Genomic DNA, 21,736 nt, shown 5'->3' with positions numbered 1-21,736 from the left:
CCACTTTCCAAAATTCCAACATACCACTACATTTAAGAACCAGTCGCATTCTTGTCTATACTTGACTGTTTGTGGATAAAAGTATATATATGAGCTGAGTAGTATACACACGCACGTGATCAAAGCATACAACCCGCATATTCTAGCACGTGACTAGCACACATGCACATCAAAGATAACATGTGATTAGAGTATAAACACGTGACCATAATATACGCACGGATGGATTGATGCCCACATGCATGTGGATTTTGACATTAAGACATGGCTAATATAACAAGGTTCCAACACTGACATTCCCGAATCGATAAATGCATGAACTCAAAAACAAATCAACATTTCCTTCGCCCCGGGGTTACTTAGGCAGCACTCTCAGTCATATAGCCATCTGCGGCTCTTTCCCCTGGAAAATCGCATTGAACATACTGTCACTGGAGAGGTGATTAATTGACTTTCAATGCCATTTGGGATGTCATAATTGGACAGAAGAACCTTGTGGATGAAGAGATTCAAAGCCAAAATTAAATGGCCAAACATAACTGGTTTGTGGTGAGGAACATGAGGAGATTGGATTGTTTTGGATTAGATCGTCAACTCAAAACGCCCGCGGCCCCGCATTCTCCGCTTTTCCATCTCGTCATTCAACGCATGGATTTCACCACCATACGCTACGTCAGCCGATAGGCCGTTATTTGCCGATGGTCCGCCACGTATTCAACGCAATGCCTCGCTGTCGGCAGACTGGTCATTTCGGAATCCTCGCAAAGCGAGTCTTAAATTAGCGACAGGTATAGGAGGTATGGGATCTAAAAATGCCTCAAGACCATCTCGTTCACGGTTTGGTGAGTGTCAAGACCGGAATAAACAAACCATGTCGATATACTAACAAGAATCTAGGTTGTCGTACCTGCCGAGCACGCAAAGTAAGATCATTCAAGTCGTGCCTGCCTTTGACCTTCCGTTCTGATCTGAAAAACAGGTCAAATGCGACGAAAAGCCAGGCGAATGCGGCAATTGTTCGCGACTCCGGCTGGTTTGTTCTGGCTATGGAGATTCACCGAGTTCACAGGCCCTAGAGGTTGCAAAAGACAGGACGGAAAGTTCGAAACGGAAGAGAACTTATAGGTCGTGCACGGCCTGTCGTTCAAGCAAGACCAAGTGCTCGGGAGAGCGACCGACGTGCCGAAGATGTCAAGACAAGGGTCATGGATGTGTTTACTCCGAATCATCGCAGCCAAGTTGGATCCGGCGCGTGGAGAGTATTCCAACAGACACTAAGAAACCACTTTCTAATCCTTTGGTCATTCCCGACCGGTCTTCAAGCGATCGAATGGACCAGGAAACACTACGACTGGACCAGATTTCCCCGCATTCTTCAGGGTCATCATTTCATCAATCTCTCTTGAAAGAAAGTATTGAGCCTACTCCTGCGCCTTTAAATTGGTACTACTGGCATCACACACCTACCCCTATGTGATTTATTTGACTAATACACTGTTATTAGGTTGACTGCTTCACAGCTGCCCGACCGAGGAAAGATAGGCCTTTTGGTCGAAGAGTTCTTCAATAATATCCACCCTCTTAGGTGCTTCGCCTTTATCCATAGACCGTCATTCCTTCAAAGACTCGACAGAGATGGCCCCAAGAGATATCAGAGCCATGCACTCCTGCATATTATATGTGCTCTGGGTGGCCAGTAAGTGACTTCGCTCGAAGTCCGCGTTGATCAAAGATGATTAACAATGTACAGATTCCATGCACTATCATATAGTGAAACAATGTCACCACTTCCAACAAAGTTCATTCTTATGGCCGGGGCTGAGTGGGCTAAGATTGCCCAGAGGTTAATTCTCGAGGCTCTCGATACAGTTACTGTGGAAAAGACAATGGTAAGTCGAATTGTTCTTTATTCACTGGCGATTTGATCTAACACTGCATGGATGAAAGGCGTCAGTTCTGCTTCATGACCACGCGGTCCGCATGGGAAATTTCGCAAATGCTTTCATGCTCAGTGGACTCATAACCCGAATGACCCAAGCGCTTCAGATCAACTTGGAATACAATACAGACGTGCTATGCCAGAACACTGAGGTTGGACCTTCCGTCACAGCTAGAGAATGCCGAAGGAGGTTAATGTGGAGCTGTTATATTATGGATGCTCTTGTTGGGAGTGGAGTTGACCAACTCACGCTGGTAGATGAAAAGGACATGAAGATCCAGTTACCTTGCAACGAAAGAAATTTCATCCAGCAAATTCCTTGTCTTACTGAAACATTGGAGCCCGGAAACTGGTTGAAGTTCATACCTGGTGAGCTTGACAGTGATGCACTTATGCCCAATATGGGAATGATGGCATATTTTATTCGACACATCTCAATTCGTAAAAGAGTATTAAGGTGAGTTCAATATTGACAAAATAAAAAGGGCACTTTGCCACCCACCGAGCTTCATGTCACTTACTTCAATTCTAGGTACATCAAGCACCTTGATGAAGCAATGGTTCCTTGGGCACCGGAATCCGAGTTTGCAATTCTGGATCGAGACTGTCGTGCTTGGTATGACACCTTGCCAGCAAGCTTGCAATTCACGCCGAACGCAGTTTACATTCGAAAGGACTCTTCCCAACTTGGCGCTCTCTGTGTATTGCATTGTGCCCATTACCAAACAATATGCGATTTATATCGGTTGGGAGCGCCTGCTCTTTACAAACTTCGCGCTGCATTTGACTTTCCCCCCGAGCAGCACGCCTTCCTTCGGCATTTGCAAGAAGTATTGTTCGATGCTGCAAGGGCTCTAGCAACAATAATTGGCGAGACGGCTCATCACGGGACAAGGCTATTGGCTGATTCATGGCTGCCAACTATTACATATGACAGCTGCCGGATCATGGTATACCATCTGACACAAATTCTAAACCCTCGTGCCGAGGAAACAAAGATAATCACCATGGAAACTTTGCCACTTCTGAAAAGTAACATTGATGCTCTGAAATTGATGGGGTCACTGAGTGTTATCGCGAACTCACTGGTAAATAACCACCTCAAACTCCAGGTTTCCATGCTTGTGATTGCTAACTCATCTACTATTCACAGTGCTCCGCCGCCGAAACCATGTTGGATCGTTCTGGTATCGGCTCCGAAGTAGTCGCTCACAACAGCATTCCAGATGACCCATATCAAACAGGCGACGAGGGACCGAGGTAAATACACCCCAAGCAGAACCTTGGAATTTTTTAGAGGTACTAACAGTCCGTGCAGTGAAAGCCCACCCGGGACTCCGATCCAAAGCGCCCCCGATTATGTCCTCAATCCACTGTCTATTTTCCGCATGGCGCGAAAGTCGATCCCGGAAAGACATGCACCAGAAAAAGCAACCACTTCGTCCGCGCCGAATAGCGCAGTTCCCGAATCAAATCCGGATCTTGAGCACTCGGCCGTTGGGGTTTCTAGCGAGGGCCCAGGAACGGGTGCCTCGAACGACGTTGAATTCGGTCAAGCAAGCCTTGAAGAGCTCCAGACGCTGTTCATGTCAGATCTTGGGTGGACATGGCAACCGGCCGATACTGCTGTTGGGTCCGGAATTGAGGGGGCTGGTCTGATGCCGTGGGCTGGAGGATATCCTGCCACGCAGGCAGAACCTTGGCTTCCTGTGTTTCCTTTTCCACAACAGAATTGATTAAAGATACCCCTAGTCGAGAATGAAAACCCCTTTAAATGGTGTCTCAAACCTTGTATGTGGATGGAAGATTATGGCATCCGAAGTAAGAAAGTAGATAGGAATTTGACTTGGGGTACTTTCATTGGTTATCATCAAGTTCTATCATCGTTTGGTATTGGTCCTTTTGAAAGACTGGTGAATACATAAATGTTAGGGAAAATCATGCACGATTGGTACCTCCAACTGCAGATAAAATTGGCAAGATTGCGCCCAATTGCAAACATGTCATCACGGATTTCCATCGTCAGTCCCAAGTACACAATTTAATTAACGAAGGCTGTTTCGAAGCCAAAGCGTCAAGTATTCTTATTTTTTTTTTTTTGGCTCCCTTCACAGGTTGCCACGACGGGGATAGGCAACACCATCAATGGCAGGGTGATCGGTGAACCAGCTCACCTTCTCACCGCCACCTTGGTTAACCAAAGCGGAAGGAAGACTGCGACCAGCCTCGGTATCGAAGATCTCCTTCATGATATCCTTCTTTCCAGCACCAGTAGCCACAAAAGCGATGTGAATAGCAGCAGTGACAACGGGGAGAGTAAGGGTAATACGCTTAGGGGGAGGCTTGGGCGAGTTTGTCTCCGGAGCGACCCAAGCATCCTTCTCCCGCAGCAGGTCGTGACCAGGGAACAAACTGCACGTATGACCGTCCGGTCCACAGCCCAAAAGAATCAAGTCAAAGATAGGCGTCTTGACGCTATCCTTGGCGGCGAACACGCGCATCAAGTCCTCCTGGTACAGATCCGCCAGCTCCTGGGTATCATCTTTCTTGACGGCCTCGGCATCGATGGGGTACACGGTCGGAGCTCCGAGCTCCGCAGGGATCTTGCTGAGCAGCTCCTCCTGCAGCAGGCGGTAGTTGCTGTCGACGTGGTCGAGGGGCACGGCGCGCTCGTCCGCGAAGAAGATGTGCCACTTGGAGAACTGGGGGGTGTCTTCGGGGGTGCCGTTGCTGGGGGCTAGAAGGGCGCGGGCGAGCACGGTGGGCAGGGAGCCGCCGGAGACGGCGACGCGGAAGCTGCCGTGGCGGGCTAGGGCGGCATTCTGGCTGGAGAGTACGTACGGGCGTAATTGCTCGGCTAGCGTACTTGTGCTGGGGAAGCTGTAGAGGTTGGGTTGTCCGGTCGCCATGGCTGTGTGTGTGTGTGGTTTGTAGAGGCGAGGCTGGGCTGATGGGTTGTGGGTTCAAGTAACTTGTCTCTCGCGTCACTCGGTGACTCGGCGGGGTTGGCGGGGCGAGGGGTGAGGGGCTGCTCTCGTGGAATTTCCCGCCAAATACGCACCTTGCATTGTGCACAAGGGCTTAACAGGGCCGGAACGGGATATGACGTCGTACTTTGTAAGATGGTGCATCTTATCTCGTCCAATGGTTTCGCGTTCTTTCTCAAGTTCTTTGCCAGTGAGGTTAGTCATCACTGAGGCCTAAGGCTCTGATATCTAATTCCTTACTATTATTCGTCAATTGATCGTGGATTTCTGACGGCTATCAAGCACGTGAATATATGACTCGTAGAGTACATCGGGTGAAGTCTGTACCTAAATGAGCATTGTATATCGCCACGAGTCACGTATTCACTACCCACAACATTGAAAACGAAGTATGCATTCTAGAGGGAGTACGGAGTACAAGGAAACCTATTGCAATTTGCCTTGTCCATATATATTGGTGACTCGATCATTCGGAGCTACACAGCATTTGAAGTTCCAGAATATACACCACTTGAGGTTCCGGCATTGGCCTCGATGTCCCCATCCTTTGTGGGGTATGTCTCTGGAGTAACAGCTTGCGTCTCACTCCCGCTCTTCTTCAGCCCGGGAATGGAAAGCGTGTTCACATCCAGAAGATACATGTACCAATAGTACGTTCCTGGAATAAGGTCAGTAACGCTCAATAACCATTTTAAACAATCAACCGCTTCACCTACCGCAAAATACACCACCACCGAGAATGTTGCCGATTAAAGCAGGGATGATACCCTTCCAAATGTATAAACCAACAGAAATTTCAGGCGCTTTCAACCAGATAGCAAGGGGAACAAACGTCATGTTGGCAACAACGTGGTCCATGCCGAGAGAAACGAAAGCGAAAATCGGCCACCAGATACCCATGATCTTAGACGCGAGATCACGTCCCTGCATACCGAAAAAGCATGCCAAGCAAACTAGCCAGTTACAGCCTATTCCACGCAGCAATACCATGTGAAAGTCAGGTGTAACCTGCTTTTTAGTCGCAAACGTGATCACCTCGGACTTGAAAGGGTCGGCGTCAAAAATTCCACCATCTTGCGATCGTATGTCAGTTTCAGACTCGGGAATAACTCTCTTTGTTGAAGCTACAACTCACAACCAAAGATGATGGCCACCATAAAGAGCGACCCTGCCAAATTACCAAAAAACGTGACCACCCAATGGGCCAGCATCTTCCACCAGGGAAGCTTTCGTTGCAGAGCCGCAACTGTGGTATACTAGCTCGGGGTTAGCAATTGGAATGGTGGCTTCTGAGATGTGCAGATAATATCTACCATGAAAGATCCGGTACAAAGGTCCGCGCCCGTTAAAATAATCATGCACAATCCATAAGGGAATACCAAAGCGCCGATCGTGCGAATCAAGCCAGGGGCATTTTCCGCGAACCAGGGCGACGAGTTCGTGCTTAAAGCAGTGGCACAGGCAAAAGACAGCAGGCAGCCAGCCGATACAGAGCTTAAAAACACCCTGTCTAATCGCGTGTGTCCTTTTATTACTCCGGATCTTGCCACGGACTCAATGACCTCCTGGACAGAGTACGAGTCGAAAGACATAGTGATATATGGAAAGGCTATATCAATTCTTGGCGAAGTCTTAATTCAAGGATGTGGAACGAGAAAAAAAGCTTGAGTACATTAAGCCACCGGGTGCGACACGGAGGGTTTTTCTGGGGTAAACACGCTCTTTTATAAGGTAATAGGCATGTGATTTCCAAAGTACTAGTACAGCGGGCTAGGCCGCCCCTTTAGACATGGAGGAAAGGAATGCAAATAGGAGCTGGGGGCCAAAGTGGATAAAAAGGGTGCAATAATTGGATGGAGATAGGTCCATGCTTTGAATGTTGATCTTCTAAGCTACATAGATCTTAGCTACATAACTTAGACGGGAAAAAGATAAGCGATAAGCTCGTGTTTGTGCAGACTCTGCAGAGAGCTGAAATGCAGTGATCCCTTAGTTGACCAGTGAGCTCCGCATTTTTTATCAGGCTTCCTGCCTTGGCGGTCTTGGCACAAACGCGCTTTTTCAGCTTCATCTCCGCGGATTATGTGAACATTTGAATGTTTTTTTCCTGCTAGCTTCAACGAACGTTCCTTGGTACTCCTAAGCTCAGATTCTACAAATGCGGCGCTGTGATGGAGTGTCCAAGGGCGACATAATGACGTCAAAAAACCAGCTTTGCCTCCAATGCTCGCCACGACTCAGAGCTTCATAACTGAAATAAGGCATCTCATCGCTTCTCCTCGATGAAATGATCAATGAAACGGGCCAGCTATCCACCAGAAAGGAAATTCGAGAAACATCATCTTCCAAAATTCAGGGGCCAAAATGGTGAAAGCTAGAGAAACTGTTATTAGGTAAGACACCTGTATTTGCTTTTTTCCGACTTTAGCGCCCCCTAAATAGAAACTAACGAGAAGCCATTCGGTAGCGAGTTCAATGATCTCGTCAACATGACCCCAAAGGAACTACGTGATTGGCTCAAGGAGGAGCAATCGATCTCATCTGGATGGACAAATGATTCCGGTGAGACTGTTGGTCATGAAAGGTGAATTTAACTTTACTACGCCTGGAGCTAGTATGTCAGGATTGACTAGTACGATAGCGGTCGGAAAATTGTGCAGATCCTTGAGCACAACCCCGATGAGGACCCCTCCGGTTACTCGGATTCAGAGATCGACCACATGCGACGTGTGGTTTCTTACTGCAAGCGCCACCTGGCTCAGGAGGAAAGCGTGAAACGCAACACCGAAAGCAAGAGCTATCGATCCCTCAAGAACTGGGGTCATGATGCGTTGAAGGAGTAGATTGGAATATGACGCGATATGAACTACACATCCAAACAATCGCTCCTTGGAGTCCACTGAGGTTGTTTCACTCCCTCCTAGGTATCTGAGTTCTTTTGCACTTGCGGGCGATTTTTTGAGGATACATTCAACATTGAAATGTTGTCCCTTTGTGTATATCCGGGTGCAATGCAGTTTACGTTTACTATATTGGGAAAAATATATACACTGACCTTCGAGGTATGATTTTTGAATTTTAAAGCACCTCCATTTGTCGAATAGTGGTTTGGCCGTTGGCCATCAATTTACATAACCCACAGCCCGGGATTCTTAGCAACCTGGCTGTTGCTTGTGCCAACATGGATTTGGAATTCGACAGCTGGTCGTCGTTAAAAATATCCCGATCGACCTCAAGAAGATGCAAGTGCAAGCACTTGTGGACGAAACGTCAAGGTGCTACCATCAAAGGTAACATGGAGCTAGCTCCTACCTGTATAGGTAGTCATATATCTGCTGTATTATAGGTTATGGGAGCCGACCATTCGATGTTTGAACATTTGAATGAAGTTTGGCTCCTTCCCGATGTGGTACCTGGAAAGGCTGCCTGATGATTACTTTTTGGGCAGAATCATGGTACTTTTTGGAACCACGCGCGGACAAGGTACCTGACATGGTTCCTTACAAGGTTCCTTGCATTCTTCCAGAATCCTTTCCCGGCGGTGGAGCCATGGCCTCTGCTGCCTCATCTCCAGAGTCGCACAGGCTCAAGCGTGGTATTCCAAATATGTCTGCCATGTGCATTTGTGACATCAAGGTTTTTCCACTCGACAACGTCACTTCGTTTTGTGAGATATCGAAGGATCAGTGGTGGAGGCTCTCAGGTCATCGGGTCTTGTCCACGATCGGATAGTTTAATTCTCCCATGAACCTCATCTCTAGATCTACTGGAGCAAATCTAGGATCTGAGCGCTATACGTGATATGCGAAAAACAGCAAATAATATGCACAAGAGCAAAATGAAGTCATATCATGGCGTCATGTATCGAGCTGATGACCTACCTGGTCACTTTCATCCTCGACATGGCTCCCAGACTCGGAGTCGGAGTCGGGCTTGGGTTTCGCCGTGATCGAAATCCTTCGATAGTGAGTTTTGCTGTCGGAGGAAGTTGCACACCACCTGTCAGGGCGGCATGCTGCATGATGCAAGCGCTAAGGACTCTGTGGATGCAGGTTCAGCCCAGATCGTATATCAAACCGGCTTTTGTGTACAACCATTGCAATGTGATTCGTCTGGATGGATGCAACATGTGTTAAGCGATATGTCGGTTCGGATGAAGCTGACTGGATTGGCTTATCACTCATAAGCTCAATATCCGAATTAGCTTTTGATTTGAAATGTCAGGACAAGGCTTTCGTATCGATATGGATGGTTGATCGCAAGTTGGTACCGGTCGAAGGCCACAAGAAATTGATACTTTATTCGGCCCTGCCGCATTCTGTCGAGTTCCAAATTTTCAATTCAGAGAAATAACATTGCGCTCTCGCAACATTGAACAGCCTACACTTTGCAGAATTCAGACTGCATCATGTCGAGCAACAATGATACCATAGGAGAGCCCATTGCGATTGTTGGAAGTGCTTGTCGCTTCCCCGGTGATGCAACATCCCCTTCCAAGCTCTGGGAATTGTTGCGTGAACCTCGAGATGTCTTGACGGAGATCCCAAGAAGTCGCTTCAATCCCGACATCTTCTATCATCCGGATGGTTCCCACCATGGAACAAGCAATGTTCGACACTCCTATGTTCTATCCGATGATCACCGGCGCTTCGACGCCCAATTTTTTGGGACCAAGCCCGTGGAGGCGAACGCAATTGATCCTCAGCAACGCCTGCTGTTAGAGACAGTATACGAGAGTCTCGAATCCGCCGGCCTACCCATGGAAAAATTGCAAGGTTCAGACACAGGCGTGTATGTTGGGTTGATGTCAAATGATTTTGCAGATCTGGTGGGTAGAGATATCCAAAGCATTCCTGCATACTTCGCGTCTGGAACGGCTCGAAGCATCCTCTCCAATCGCGTCTCATACTTCTTTAACTGGCATGGTCCATCAATGACGATCGACACTGCATGTTCGTCCAGCCTGGTAGCAATGCACCAGGCGGTACAAAGTTTGCGCACCGGTGAAACCAAGATAGCAGTGGCAGCTGGAACAAATCTCCTTCTCGGACCTGAACAATATGTTGCTGAAAGTAAATTGAAAATGCTCTCTCCCACGGGGCGATCGCGCATGTGGGACAAGGATGCGGATGGGTATGCCCGTGGTGATGGTATTGCGGTTGTCGTACTTAAGCCACTCAGTGCTGCGCTTGCAGACGGTGACCATGTGGAGTGTATCATTCGCGAAACAGGAACAAATCAAGACGGGCGAACGAAAGGAATCACCATGCCAAATCCGGTAGCGCAAGCAGATTTGATCAGATCTACCTATGCGAGAGCAGGGCTTGATATAAGTAAAGCCAGCGATCGGCCTCAATACTTTGAGGCTCATGGAACAGGTATGGATCCAACAGTGTGAATCTCGAGAAAAAAATCACGCTAATCAAATATTTCAGGAACTCCCGCGGGTGACCCTGTTGAGGCGGAAGCCATCAGCACGGCATTCTTTGGAGACGTGGCAGATTACCATAGAAAATCTGACCAAGAGCTACCACTTTATGTGGGATCCATCAAGACCATAATCGGACACACGGAAGGGACAGCTGGTTTGGCTGCAGTTCTGAAAGCTTCACTGGCATTGCAGCACGGCGTCATTCCCCCAAACCTTTTGCTGAATGAGTTGAACCCAGCAGTGAAACCATTCTATAATGATTTGCAAATTATCAAGAAGGCCCAGGACTGGCCAGCGATTCCAGATCATTCACCCCGTCGCGCCAGTGTGAACAGTTTCGGGTTTGGTGGGGCAAACGCCCATGCGATCTTGGAATCCTTTGAAGGAGCAAACGGCAATCCAAGACCAGACTCCACTTCTCCTTTATTCGCACCATTTAATTTCTCGGCTGCGTCCGAAAAAGCGCTTGCTGCAACTCTCCGTCAGTTATCGGCATATTTGAAATCCGAGCCAGGCGTTGACCTGCACGATTTGTCATGGACGTTAAACTGTCGACGGTCGACTCTTCCAGTGCGAGTGTCAATCTCAGCTTCCAATGCAGCGGATCTGATTTCCAAACTGGATAGAGCTGCGCAATCACCAGTCGACTTTACGCCCGCTTCTAAAACTTTGAACACCAAGAGGCCAAAGTTGCTCGGCATTTTTACTGGTCAAGGTGCGCAATGGGCTGGAATGGGAGCAGAGTTGCTGAGTGGATCATCACTTGGCGCCGAATGTATTGCACGCCTCGATCTTGCCCTTCAAAACCTCCCTGAAGACCATCGCCCCCAGTGGTCATTGCGAAATGAGATATTGAAAGATGCCGCCTCATCACGCATAGGCCAGGCATTGTTTTCGCAATCTCTATGCACCGCCATCCAAATAATGTTGGTTGATTTGCTTCGCGCAGCAGGAGTTTTCTTCACTGCCGTGGTCGGACATTCATCGGGCGAGATCTCCGCTGCATATGCTGCTGGATATCTGAGTGCTGATGATGCAATCAAGATCGCCTATTATCGTGGTTGGGCCCTGCAGTATTCTGCGGACATCAACGGAGTCAAGGGCGCCATGATGGCAGCAGGAACATCCCTCGAAGATGCCCGGGAACTTTGCGATATGCCGACCCTTGAAGGGCGCATTTGCGTCGCTGCGAGTAACTCTTCTGCCAGCGTCACTCTCTCCGGCGATTTGGATGCCATTGAGGAAGCAAGAGAGGTATTCGAGGATGAGAAGTTGTTTGCACGGATGCTGAAAGTTGACAAGGCGTATCACTCTCACCATATGCTTCCATGTGCTGCTCCCTATATTGAAGCTCTTCAGAATTGCAAAATCAGTATTCAGAAGCGGGCGAATGATAGCAACAGCACTACCTGGATCTCCAGTGTCTATGCTAAAAACATCGAAAAGGTCAATGACAGCCTGACAGATACATACTGGAGCAATAACATGGTGAATCCAGTGCTGTTTTCGCAGGCTATCAGCTTTGCGACCGCTGCTCTTGGACCCTTTGACATGGCTGTCGAGGTTGGTCCTCACCCGGCACTTAAGGGCCCTGCCTTGCAAACAATTCAAGAAGTCTCAGGCAGCGAGCTCCCTTACACTGGAACATGCAGCCGAGGAAAAGACAGCAGAGAGGCATTTGCCTCTACACTTGGAGCTTTGTGGACTTCACTTGGAGAGAATGCCGTGGAGTTTGCAAAGTTCGACCAGACTTTGTTTCCCGATTACACACCAAGGAGGCTTGTGAAGGGGTTACCGACGTACCCCTGGGATCATGATCGGGTCTATTGGCATGAATCTCGTGCCTCAATGGAGTTTCGCGAGGCCGGAGAAAACTTCCATTACCTTCTTGGAGTCAAATGTCCGGATGGTACACAGAAAGAGATCCGTTGGCGAAATTATCTCCATACTCGGGAAATTCCATGGCTAGCCCACCACCAAGTCCAAGGCCAGTTTGTGTTCCCCGCAGCAGGCTACATATCAGCAATTGTCGAGATTTTGATTGAGCAATACGGGCTTTCGTCCATCAGGCTCATTGAATTGCAGGACTTCATCATTGGCCAGGCTCTTGTTCTAGAAGAAAATGTGGGAGTGGAAATCATCTATGCTTTGACACTTTCTCACACCGAGGGCAACTCTGTGACTGCAGGCTTCAACTGCTATTCCGATGCAAACAAAGGCTCTTCGTCCATGTCACTACATGCGTCGGCGAAAATCAAGGTCACTCTGGGCAGTCCAAGTTATGACGATCTACCGGCGGCCAGTGAGCACCAGGGGTCTTACTTGGAAGTTGAGACTGACCGGTTCTACAACTTCGTTTCGGACCTCGGCTTTGGTTACACTGGTCCATTCCGTGCACTCACAGCGCTCAGCAGAAAGATCGATGAGGCTACCGGTGCTATCGCCGTTCCATTGCAGGATATCAACGAAAAACGCTTGTTGATCCACCCCGGGTCGTTGGATGGTGCTATTCAGGCCATAATGCTAGCATACTCCTTCCCCGGCGATGGCCGTATTCGCACACTCTATCTGCCTACCAAGATTGACAGTATTCGTATCAACCCCAGTGCTTGCTTTGAACTGGCAGGTCCCGGTTCCTCTCTTCCCTTTTACTCGTCGGTTGGCACTGTCCAGTTTTCAGAACTTTCTGGCGATGTAGATCTGTATTCTCCAAATCGCGAACACACACTTGTACAACTTCAAGGGCTCCACACAACGCCACTCACTCCCTTGACAGCCGCTACGGATGTTCCAATGTTCACCGAATTCGAGTGGAGCCCCGAAGAGCCCACGATGACCGGCTTGGATGCAGACGAGCATTTCAGACCGCAAAATCAGCAGTTGTTGGACATGGAGCGCGTCGCGCACTTCTATTTGAGAAATCTCCACTTGTCAATCGATGAAGCTGAAATTCCGGAAATTTCACCACATCACGTCCATTTGCTTTCTTACGCCAGTCATTGTGTCTCGAATGTCAAATCAGCCGACAACCATTGGGTGGCATCAGAGTCTGCCGATGATATCACAGAAGATATTTTGAAGCTAATTTCTAGGTAAGTCCCCTGAACTTCGACTTGAATCCTGAAAAACGAGGCTGACATATTCCAGGTACCCGGATAGCATTGAGATGAAAATCATGAGACAGGTCGGCGAGGCGTTGCCTTCCATTGTCCGTGGAGAAGTCAGCTTACTTGAAATGCTGAAGAACGATAATCTTCTCAAGCAATTTTATTCGGAGGCCTGTGGCATTGAATTCTTTCTAGAGCAGCTTTCTCAGATTGCCGGTCAGATAGGCAATCGCTATCCGCACATCAATGTTTTGGAAATTGGTAAGTTTTAAAACTCAACCTCCGCCAGTAGCTCTCTTCTAATAATTGGATTTGTGATTTAGGAGGTGGTGCTGGTGATAATACCCAAAGAATCCTGCATGGACTGAAGGAAGCATTCGCTTCCTACACCTACACAGATCTCTTGGATGATGGGTTTGACAAAGTACAGGAGAAGTTTCATGAACATCAAGCCAAGATGGCATTCAAGGTGCTAGATGTTGAGAAAGATATCGCAGAGCAAGGATACGCCCGAGAATCTTTTGACTTGGTGATTGCGTCGCTGGCCGTCTATGCAACGAGCAATATTGACAAAACACTGTCCAACATTCGGCGTCTGATAAAGCCCGGTGGCTACTTGCTCCTCCTCGAATTGACCAATCCGAGCGTGATGCGATTGGGTCTCATCCTTGGTGGACTTCCAACATGGTGGAAGGGTCATGCGGAGGGACGTACCTTGTCACCGTGTCTATCCACCACAAAATGGAATGGCCTTATGCGCAAGGCCGGATTTTCTGGCACCGATCTCTCCATCAGCCACCAATCGGAATCACCAGCACCGTTCTCAGTGATGTTGGCACAGGCTGTTGATCAGCGTGTCAGTCTTTTGCGCGACCCCCTGTCTCCGACGAATGAGACCCTGGGGATCGAGTCATTGACGATTATCGGTGGACAAAGCTCTTTGACAACATCCCTAGTGCTGGATATAAGGGAAACAGTTGGCCTCCACTATGGCAAAATCACAATCTATTCTTCATTGGCGGACGTGTCTCTTGCGGAGCTGCGAGTCATGGGCTCTGTGCTTTGCCTGTCCGAGTTGGATGAACCTGTGTTACTTTCTATGACGCCTCAAAATCTGGAAGCTTTCAAAAAGCTTTTCGAGAAGAGCAAAAATATCCTGTGGGTTGGCCACGGTGCACAGGGTGACAACCCATCTGCCAATATGATTGTTGGAGTGCAACGCACACTGCGAGTTGAAATGCCTCATTTGAGGGTGCAATTTATGAACCTTCATTCTCTTCGAGACGCAAAATCGGATCTCATTGCCAAGAAGCTGCTACAGCTTGAGGGTACGGATATTTTGGAGCAGAAAGGCCAGCTCCAGAGCATGCTGTGGTATACAGAGCCACAAATCAATGTGATTGGGGGAAATATTTTCATCCCCCGACTGAAGTTGTGTGGTGAACGGAACGATCGATACAATTCGTCCAAACGTTTGATTGTGAACAGTGTATCCCGGCAATCCTCGGCGGTGACGGTTCGGAAATCTGATGGTCACTACCGTGCTTTGAAAGGAAACTATCTTTCTTCCGATTTCGTGGATGAAGATGTGCAAATCCAAGTAACGGAATCACTCCTCCGACCCGTCATGATAAACGAAACGGACTTCCTATTTTTGGTCGCAGGAAAGGACTGCGAAACAGGCACTGATGTTGTCACTCTGTCAAAAACTCTTAGCTCATGCATACGTGTACCGAAATCATGGCGTCTGCGATGCGGCAAGGAAAAGGGGGAGTCTCTCCGATTGATGCTCAGCCTTTACATGCACTTCATTGCCCAAGCACTATTCAGAAACGTGCTTCCTGGAAGTACAATTGCAGTTCTGGAGCCGGACTTCTCCCTGGCTGTGGTGCTTACACAGCATGCAGTGCAAAAAGGAATTCGGCTGTGCCTTTTGACTACAGAGAGAAGCCCACGCCCACACCCATCGGTCTTCATTCACCCCTGCTCTGCACGACGTGATATCGTGGGAATTATTCCGCCAAATGTTGTGAAATTGTTCAATTTTGCTGGCGGCAATGATCTACTATCCGTCCTACTGAGTGCCTTGCCCGACGAATGCCGACTAGAAACCGAACGGACATTGACAATGCAAGACTCACAATACTCACATCGCCTTGCTGGCGTGAATGAAGTCTCTTCTCAGTTGCAGTCCTTGTGGTTTGAGGTTCAAATGGACCGCAGCCCGGTGAATCTCAACAGACTGGAAAGTTTAACTCTGAGAAACCTTATTGACAAACAGCCTCGGACTCTTGAACAGGCAGTTCTCACTTGGGAAACAGATCAGCTGCCTCAACAAGTCCTTCCCGCAACAAGTGTCGTCAGGTTTGACCAAAATAAAACATACTGGTTGATTGGACTTACAGGCGGGCTTGGCCTTTCCTTATGCCAGTGGATGGCTAGCCAAGGCGCCCGGTATATTGCTTTGTCCAGTCGTAATCCCAAGGTGGATCAAGGGTGGATACTCCAAATCGCTCAGAACGGATGCACTGTCCGCGTTTTTGCCAGGTAAGAATCACATTTTTCCGGACAATGTTATGTGCTCTAACAAAATCAGTGACATTACAAACCGCGCGTCCGTCAAGAATACTTACGATCAGATTGCGAACTCCATGCCTCAGATTGGTGGTGTTGCACAGGGTGCTATGGTTCTCCAAGACACAATGTTCCTAGATCTCGACTTGCCCAGCCTTGAGAAGGTTTTGCAGCCGAAGATCCAAGGTAGCATTATACTTGATGAACTCTTTTCGGAGGACACCTTGGATTTCATGGTATTCTTCTCATCGATGGCTGCCATCACAGGAAACCCTGGGCAGGCTGCATACAATGCCGCAAATATGTTCATGGCCAGCTTGGCAGCCCAACGTCGCAACCGGGGGCTGGCTGGGTATGCCATCAACATTGGTGCAATTGTGGGCAATGGCTATGTGACCCGAGAGCTGAACATGGACCAACAATCGTATCTTTACCGAGTTGGTCACACCTTGATGTCAGAGCAGGACTTCCGGGAGGTCTTTGCCGAGGGAGTGCTTTCCTGCATTGAACGAACGGGTAGCTCCGAGCTGTGCAGCTCGTTGAGAATTGACGGCGATGACTCCAAAACATGGGTCACAAATCCTATATTCCAGCACCTGGTACTCAAGTCCAACTCCTTTGCTGTGACGAACAAGAAGAACAAGGCTGGTGTCATTGTTAGACTCCAACTTCTTGAGGCCACATCCAAAGACGAAGTTTCCGAGATTCTGCAAGGTAAGATAACTATTTTTTTGACATCTGAAGAATTCTTAACTAATCCGAGATTGAAGACATGTTGACCATCAAGCTCCGGTCTGCTCTCCAGACAGATCCGGAGAAGGATATTCTCGATTTAAGTCCTGATGAACTTGGTGTTGATTCCCTCGTCGCCGTAGATCTTAGGTCTTGGTTCATTAAGGAGATCGCTGTTGATATGCCCGTTCTGAAGATTTTCAACGCAGCCTCAATTCGTGACCTCTTGCAATCGGCAGCTAATATGATCCCTGAGGGACTGATTCCGGGCGTGACAAAGGATGAGGAAGGTGTCTCAAAGGCCCCTGCTCTTGTGATTCCTAGCGCATCACAGATAGGCTCGTCGGCTCCAGACTCTACACAGGATACTCCAACTTCTGACTCAAGTGAAGAAGCCGTAGCTTTCCACTTGGAGAACGTGCCGTCAGTTGAGGGCAAAAGTGGAACCTCAGTTATATCTGGACGGGCGGGCGATTCAAGTTCGGACCACAACGATGAGAGCTCATCTTCTGCAAGCTCTGTCGGCGATGCTGCAGACGTGGGTCTTCAAAAAGGAACGATTCAGCGAACTGTGCCCATGTCTTACGGTCAATCCCGTTTCTACTTTCTGAGATCATTTGTCGAGGATCAGTCTGCATTCAATGTCACTCCAGTCTTTGAGATAAAGGGGCACCTGCGGATTGAAGACTTTTCCCGAGCAGTTGAAACAGTAGGACAGCATCATGAATCCCTAAGAACTTTCTTCTTCTTGGGAGAAGACAAACAAGGGATGCAGGGAATCTGGGCCAAGTCATCACTACGACTAGAGCGCAAGCTCATTGGCGACGAGAAAGAAGTGGAAGTATTCAAAGACCAAATGAGATCGCATGTTTTCAAAATCGATGATGGCGAGACGATTCGCATACAGCTTTTGTCCTTGCGCAACGACAGGCATTGGCTTATTTGTGGCTTCCACCACATCAACATGGACGGCATCAGTTTTGAGATATTCTGGTCCGACATCGAAAAAGCCTACAACGGGCTGCCACTGTCTAACGAGATGCTGCAATACCCAGACTTCACCTTGAAGCAGCTGCGCGATCATGAAACTGGTGCCTGGGAGAGTAGCCTGGAGTACTGGAAAGAAGAGTTTGCCGATATTCCACCGGTCGCACCTCTGCTACCTTTCTCTCGTTTGTCAAGTCGGCCCATGTTAGCTCCAGGCATCGGAACTCATAAATCTCATATCCGTCTTGATAAGGATCTTTCAGCACAAATTCAGAAGTGTTCAGCAATGTTTCAAGTGACGCCTTATCATTTCCATCTGGCAATTTGGCAAACTCTTCTTTTACGGGTCTTCGAGATTGACGATATATGTATCGGACTTGGCGACGGGAATCGAACAGACCCTAACATCATGCAAACTATTGGATTGTTCCTGAACCTTGTTCCAATTCGATTCCATCGCAAGTCTTCTCAGTCTTTTGGAGAAGCTTTGAAGAATATGAAACTCATCTCCCAGACGGCGTTCTCGCATGCCCACATTCCTCTGAGTGTCATCCTGTCTGATCTCAATGTTCCCAGATCTACAGCACACAGTCCTCTTTTCCAAGTCTCTTTCAACTACCGCCCCGGGATTGCGGAGAACCGTGATTTTTGTGGATGTGTTGCGAATGGATCGCTGTTGACGGTTGGCGGTATATCCTACGACCTTCATCTCGATGTGCTGGATATTGCTGGTGGCGACGAGACAGTGATTTACTTGGCGGTCCAAAAGGATTTGTATGAGCTCCAACATGCAGAAATGCTTCTCCGCAGTTACTATGGTCTCTTGCAAGCATTTGTTCAAAATCCTGCTACCAGGGTCTCATGGCCGCCATTGTTTTCCAACACGGATGTCGAACGAGGGTTGATAGCTGGCAGAGGTATGCTTGCCAATTCCCTTTCTGAATTCTTGAATATTAACAGTCTGCAGGACCCGAGGTAGAAAACCCATGGCCCGAAACAATCGTCCACCGAGTTGACGAAATTGCAAAAGTCTATCCTCATCATGTGGCTCTGAAAGAGCCAGGTGGGATTGGACTCACATATTCTCAGTTGTCGGATCGAGTCTCCGAAATCGCAAATGAGTTGATTGACAGAGAAGCACAGCCTGGAAACAGTATTGGGGTATTCCAAGCCCCCGGGGCTGTTTGGATCTGCTCCATGATGGCTATTTGGCGTGTTGGTGGAACCTACGTTCCCATGGACAAGAAATCAGGCATCGATCGACTATCTGTCATGGTCTCCGAAACTGCCCCTTGTTTTATTTTGACTGATGCAACCACTGCCGAGGATGTCCACCAACTCCGAGCTTCGGCACCGTCCGTCAATGTGTCTTGTCTCCAATCGCGGAGCAGGGTTCCAGTGCCAAACAGCGCGCAGGCCGAAAATGTAGCCATTGTTATGTATACGAGCGGCTCGACTGGCGTTCCGAAGGGAATCAGGATCACTCACTCGGCGTTTTCCCATCAAGTTCACGCTTTTACTCAGGCGTGGGGGATCCAGGAAGAAAAGGAGACAATTTTACACCAATCTTCATATGCCTGGGATATGTCTATTTGCCAAATCCTGCTTTCCCTCTGCAATGGAGGAACCTTGATCATTGCTGGCACTCAGCATCGCGTCGATCCCGCAGCGATTGCGAGCCTTATTCAATCTGAATATGTGACCACCACAGTTGCAACTCCCACTGAATATTTCTCTTGGTTCCGTCACGGAAACTCAGATTTCAAAAACTCCAATTGGAGGCTCGCAATTTCAGGCGGAGAGCACCTATCCAACACCTTGATACAGGAGTTTCGATCTCTCGAGAAGCCGAATTTGAAACTAATCAACGCCTACGGTCCGACAGAGGCAACGATGGCATGCAGTTCAACGGAAGTCCCTTACATGGACACGGACATTTTGACTGAAGAAACATCCGCTATTCTTCATACCTTACCGAACAACTCTGTTTATATTGTCGACGAAGAGCTAAATCCAGTCCCCATCGGATTTCCAGGCGAGCTGGTGATTGGAGGAGCGGGTGTAGCTTTGGGGTATCTCCTTGCCAGCAAGACTAGAGAACGCTTTTCAAAAGATGAACAGTCAAGTTCCCATTTCCGGATCCACGGTTGGACCACAATTCATAAAACTGGTGACCGAGCTCGACTTACAGATGATGGTGGCATTGTTCTCATGGGCCGCATCAGTGGGGACAATCAAACCAAGATCAACGGAATTCGCATCAACGTTGAGGAGATCGAGGATGCAATTTTGAAAGCTTCCAAGGGCAGAGTCCTGCAAGTGGTAGTCTCCCCCAGGTCTTCCGTTGACGATGTCACCAGAAAATTCCTGGTGGCGTTTGTTCACGCAGTTGAAATACCACCAGGCTTTTTGGACCAAGTTTTGCGCGACCTTCAGCTCCCAGAATACATGCTGCCCGCCGCAATAATTCAGATCGATAATCTTCCGCAAAACATGTCAGGCAAAGTGGATAGGTCGGCCGTGAATAAGTTGCCAATTGAGAAAAATCCACAGCACGGTATTCCGACAGAAAGCCACTTGCCTTATGAGGATGCCCTGCGTCAACTTTGGCAAACAACAATTCCTCGCGACATTATCTCCCATCACTCAATTGGATCAGAAGCGGAATATTTCCATTGCGGTGGAACTTCTCTTTCACTTGTCACTTTGCAGAATTTGATTAAGGAGCGCCTTGGAGTGTCAGTGTCTCTACCCCAGCTGTTTCAAGCAAGTACCTTGCGTGGCATGGCTTCTCTTGTCGACACCAAATTGTCCGATAAGATTCGAGAATCCATAAATTGGGAAACGGAAATCGAGGATATGATTTTATCTTCCAAGGACACACTACCTGGCCCTGAAAATCCAAACACAGCTTCTGGATCCAGTGTTGTAGTTCTCACAGGAGCAACCGGCTTCATCGGCAGGGAGATTTTACGTAACTTGTTGGACGATGACAAAGTTCAAGCTATTCACTGTCTCGCTGTCCGACGCCCTCACCATGAACTGGCAGAAATCTTCTCCCATCCAAAGGTGCGCGTGCACAATGGAGACTTGGGTGCCCCAAAGTTGGGACTGGCGGATTCGGACGCAGTTTCGATATTTGGTCAGGCCGATGTGATCATTCATAACGGTGCCGATGTCTCTTTCATGAAGACCTACCAATCGCTCAAGTTGACCAATGTCGCATCTACCATTGAGCTTGTCAAGCTTGCCTTATCCCGTCGCATTCCATTACATTTCGTTTCTTCGGCTAGTGTTACGCGGCTTGCTTCACAGCCAAGCTTCGGGGAGACTTCACTCGCCATGTATAGCCCTGCGGCAATTCCAAACGATGGGTACATGGCAGCCAAGTGGGTATGCGAGGTATATCTGGAGCGAGCTAGCCAGGAATTCGGTCTGCCGGTTTGGATTCACCGTCCATCTAGCGTGTCGGGGCCGGGTGCGCCAGAACTGGACCTTATCAGCAACATTATGCGATTTTCGCAGGAAATCAAAAAGATCCCGGACACGAGAACCTGGCCTGGTGGCTTTGATTTGATTTCTGTGGATTCTGTGGCAGAGCAAATTGTGGAGGCAGTGCACGAGTCTGGGTTAGCTGGAGGCGAGGGTATCAAATTCCGTTTCCAATCTGGAGAACTTGAACTAGGACAGGAGGAGGTGCAAGAGGCTATGGAGGCTACAACGGGTGAAAAATTTGAGATGATTCCTGTTGCAGAGTGGGTTGACCTTGCTGAAAATTCAGGCATGAGCGCCTTGCTTGGAACGTACTTGCGGCAGGCTACAGATGGGCAAACACTGCTCCCTAAATTGGTGAAGGGATCAAGATAATATTCTTAGTTGATTTTGGTAGATAGCTCGTGAGAGTGAATCCACTTATAATTTTTGACGAACTGCGACGTTTCTCTCTAAAAGCTGATGACTGCCAATATTCCTAGAACAA

At 48.4% G+C, this 21,736-nt stretch overlaps 5 protein-coding genes across 5 annotated transcripts; 3 read left to right on the top strand and 2 right to left on the bottom strand.

Annotated features, from left to right (window-relative positions):
* Positions 1-812: 812 nt before the first annotated feature.
* N7466_007149 (fungal specific transcription factor domain-containing protein) lies at positions 813-3,675 on the top strand (the record flags this gene model as incomplete). Its single annotated transcript, XM_057166538.1, has 9 exons — positions 813-842; positions 898-923; positions 980-1,033; positions 1,505-1,696; positions 1,751-1,889; positions 1,948-2,396; positions 2,472-3,027; positions 3,093-3,199; positions 3,258-3,675. 9 exons carry the CDS (start codon positions 813-815, stop codon positions 3,673-3,675), a joined length of 1,971 nt encoding a protein of 656 aa, XP_057019579.1.
* A 372-nt stretch (positions 3,676-4,047) lies between these two features.
* Positions 4,048-4,848, bottom strand: N7466_007148 (6-phosphogluconolactonase; the record flags this gene model as incomplete). Its single annotated transcript, XM_057166537.1, has 1 exon — positions 4,048-4,848. The coding sequence occupies one exon, from the start codon at positions 4,846-4,848 to the stop codon at positions 4,048-4,050; it is 801 nt and encodes a 266-aa protein (XP_057019578.1).
* A 554-nt stretch (positions 4,849-5,402) lies between these two features.
* Positions 5,403-6,518, bottom strand: N7466_007147 (formate/nitrite transporter family protein; the record flags this gene model as incomplete). Its single annotated transcript, XM_057166536.1, has 5 exons — positions 5,403-5,584; positions 5,643-5,850; positions 5,914-5,999; positions 6,062-6,182; positions 6,240-6,518. 5 exons carry the CDS (start codon positions 6,516-6,518, stop codon positions 5,403-5,405), a joined length of 876 nt encoding a protein of 291 aa, XP_057019577.1.
* Positions 6,519-7,290: 772 nt separating this feature from the next.
* N7466_007146 (DUF3140 domain-containing protein) lies at positions 7,291-7,769 on the top strand (the record flags this gene model as incomplete). Its single annotated transcript, XM_057166535.1, has 3 exons — positions 7,291-7,319; positions 7,394-7,510; positions 7,568-7,769. 3 exons carry the CDS (start codon positions 7,291-7,293, stop codon positions 7,767-7,769), a joined length of 348 nt encoding a protein of 115 aa, XP_057019576.1.
* Positions 7,770-9,334: 1,565 nt separating this feature from the next.
* On the top strand, positions 9,335-21,624 carry nrps14 (PKS-NRPS hybrid synthetase psoA; the record flags this gene model as incomplete). The annotated part of the gene is made up of 7 exons (XM_057166534.1): positions 9,335-10,304; positions 10,362-13,449; positions 13,505-13,725; positions 13,788-16,011; positions 16,061-16,752; positions 16,809-18,674; positions 18,725-21,624. 7 exons carry the CDS (start codon positions 9,335-9,337, stop codon positions 21,622-21,624), a joined length of 11,961 nt encoding a protein of 3,986 aa, XP_057019575.1.
* Positions 21,625-21,736: the final 112 nt, after the last annotated feature.

Source organism: Penicillium verhagenii (genome assembly GCF_028828195.1).
Source record: "Penicillium verhagenii strain IBT 33310 chromosome Unknown utg000007l_segment0_segment0, whole genome shotgun sequence".
NCBI lineage: Eukaryota > Fungi > Ascomycota > Eurotiomycetes > Eurotiales > Aspergillaceae > Penicillium > Penicillium verhagenii.
This window is presented reverse-complemented; position numbering and strand designations above follow the sequence as displayed.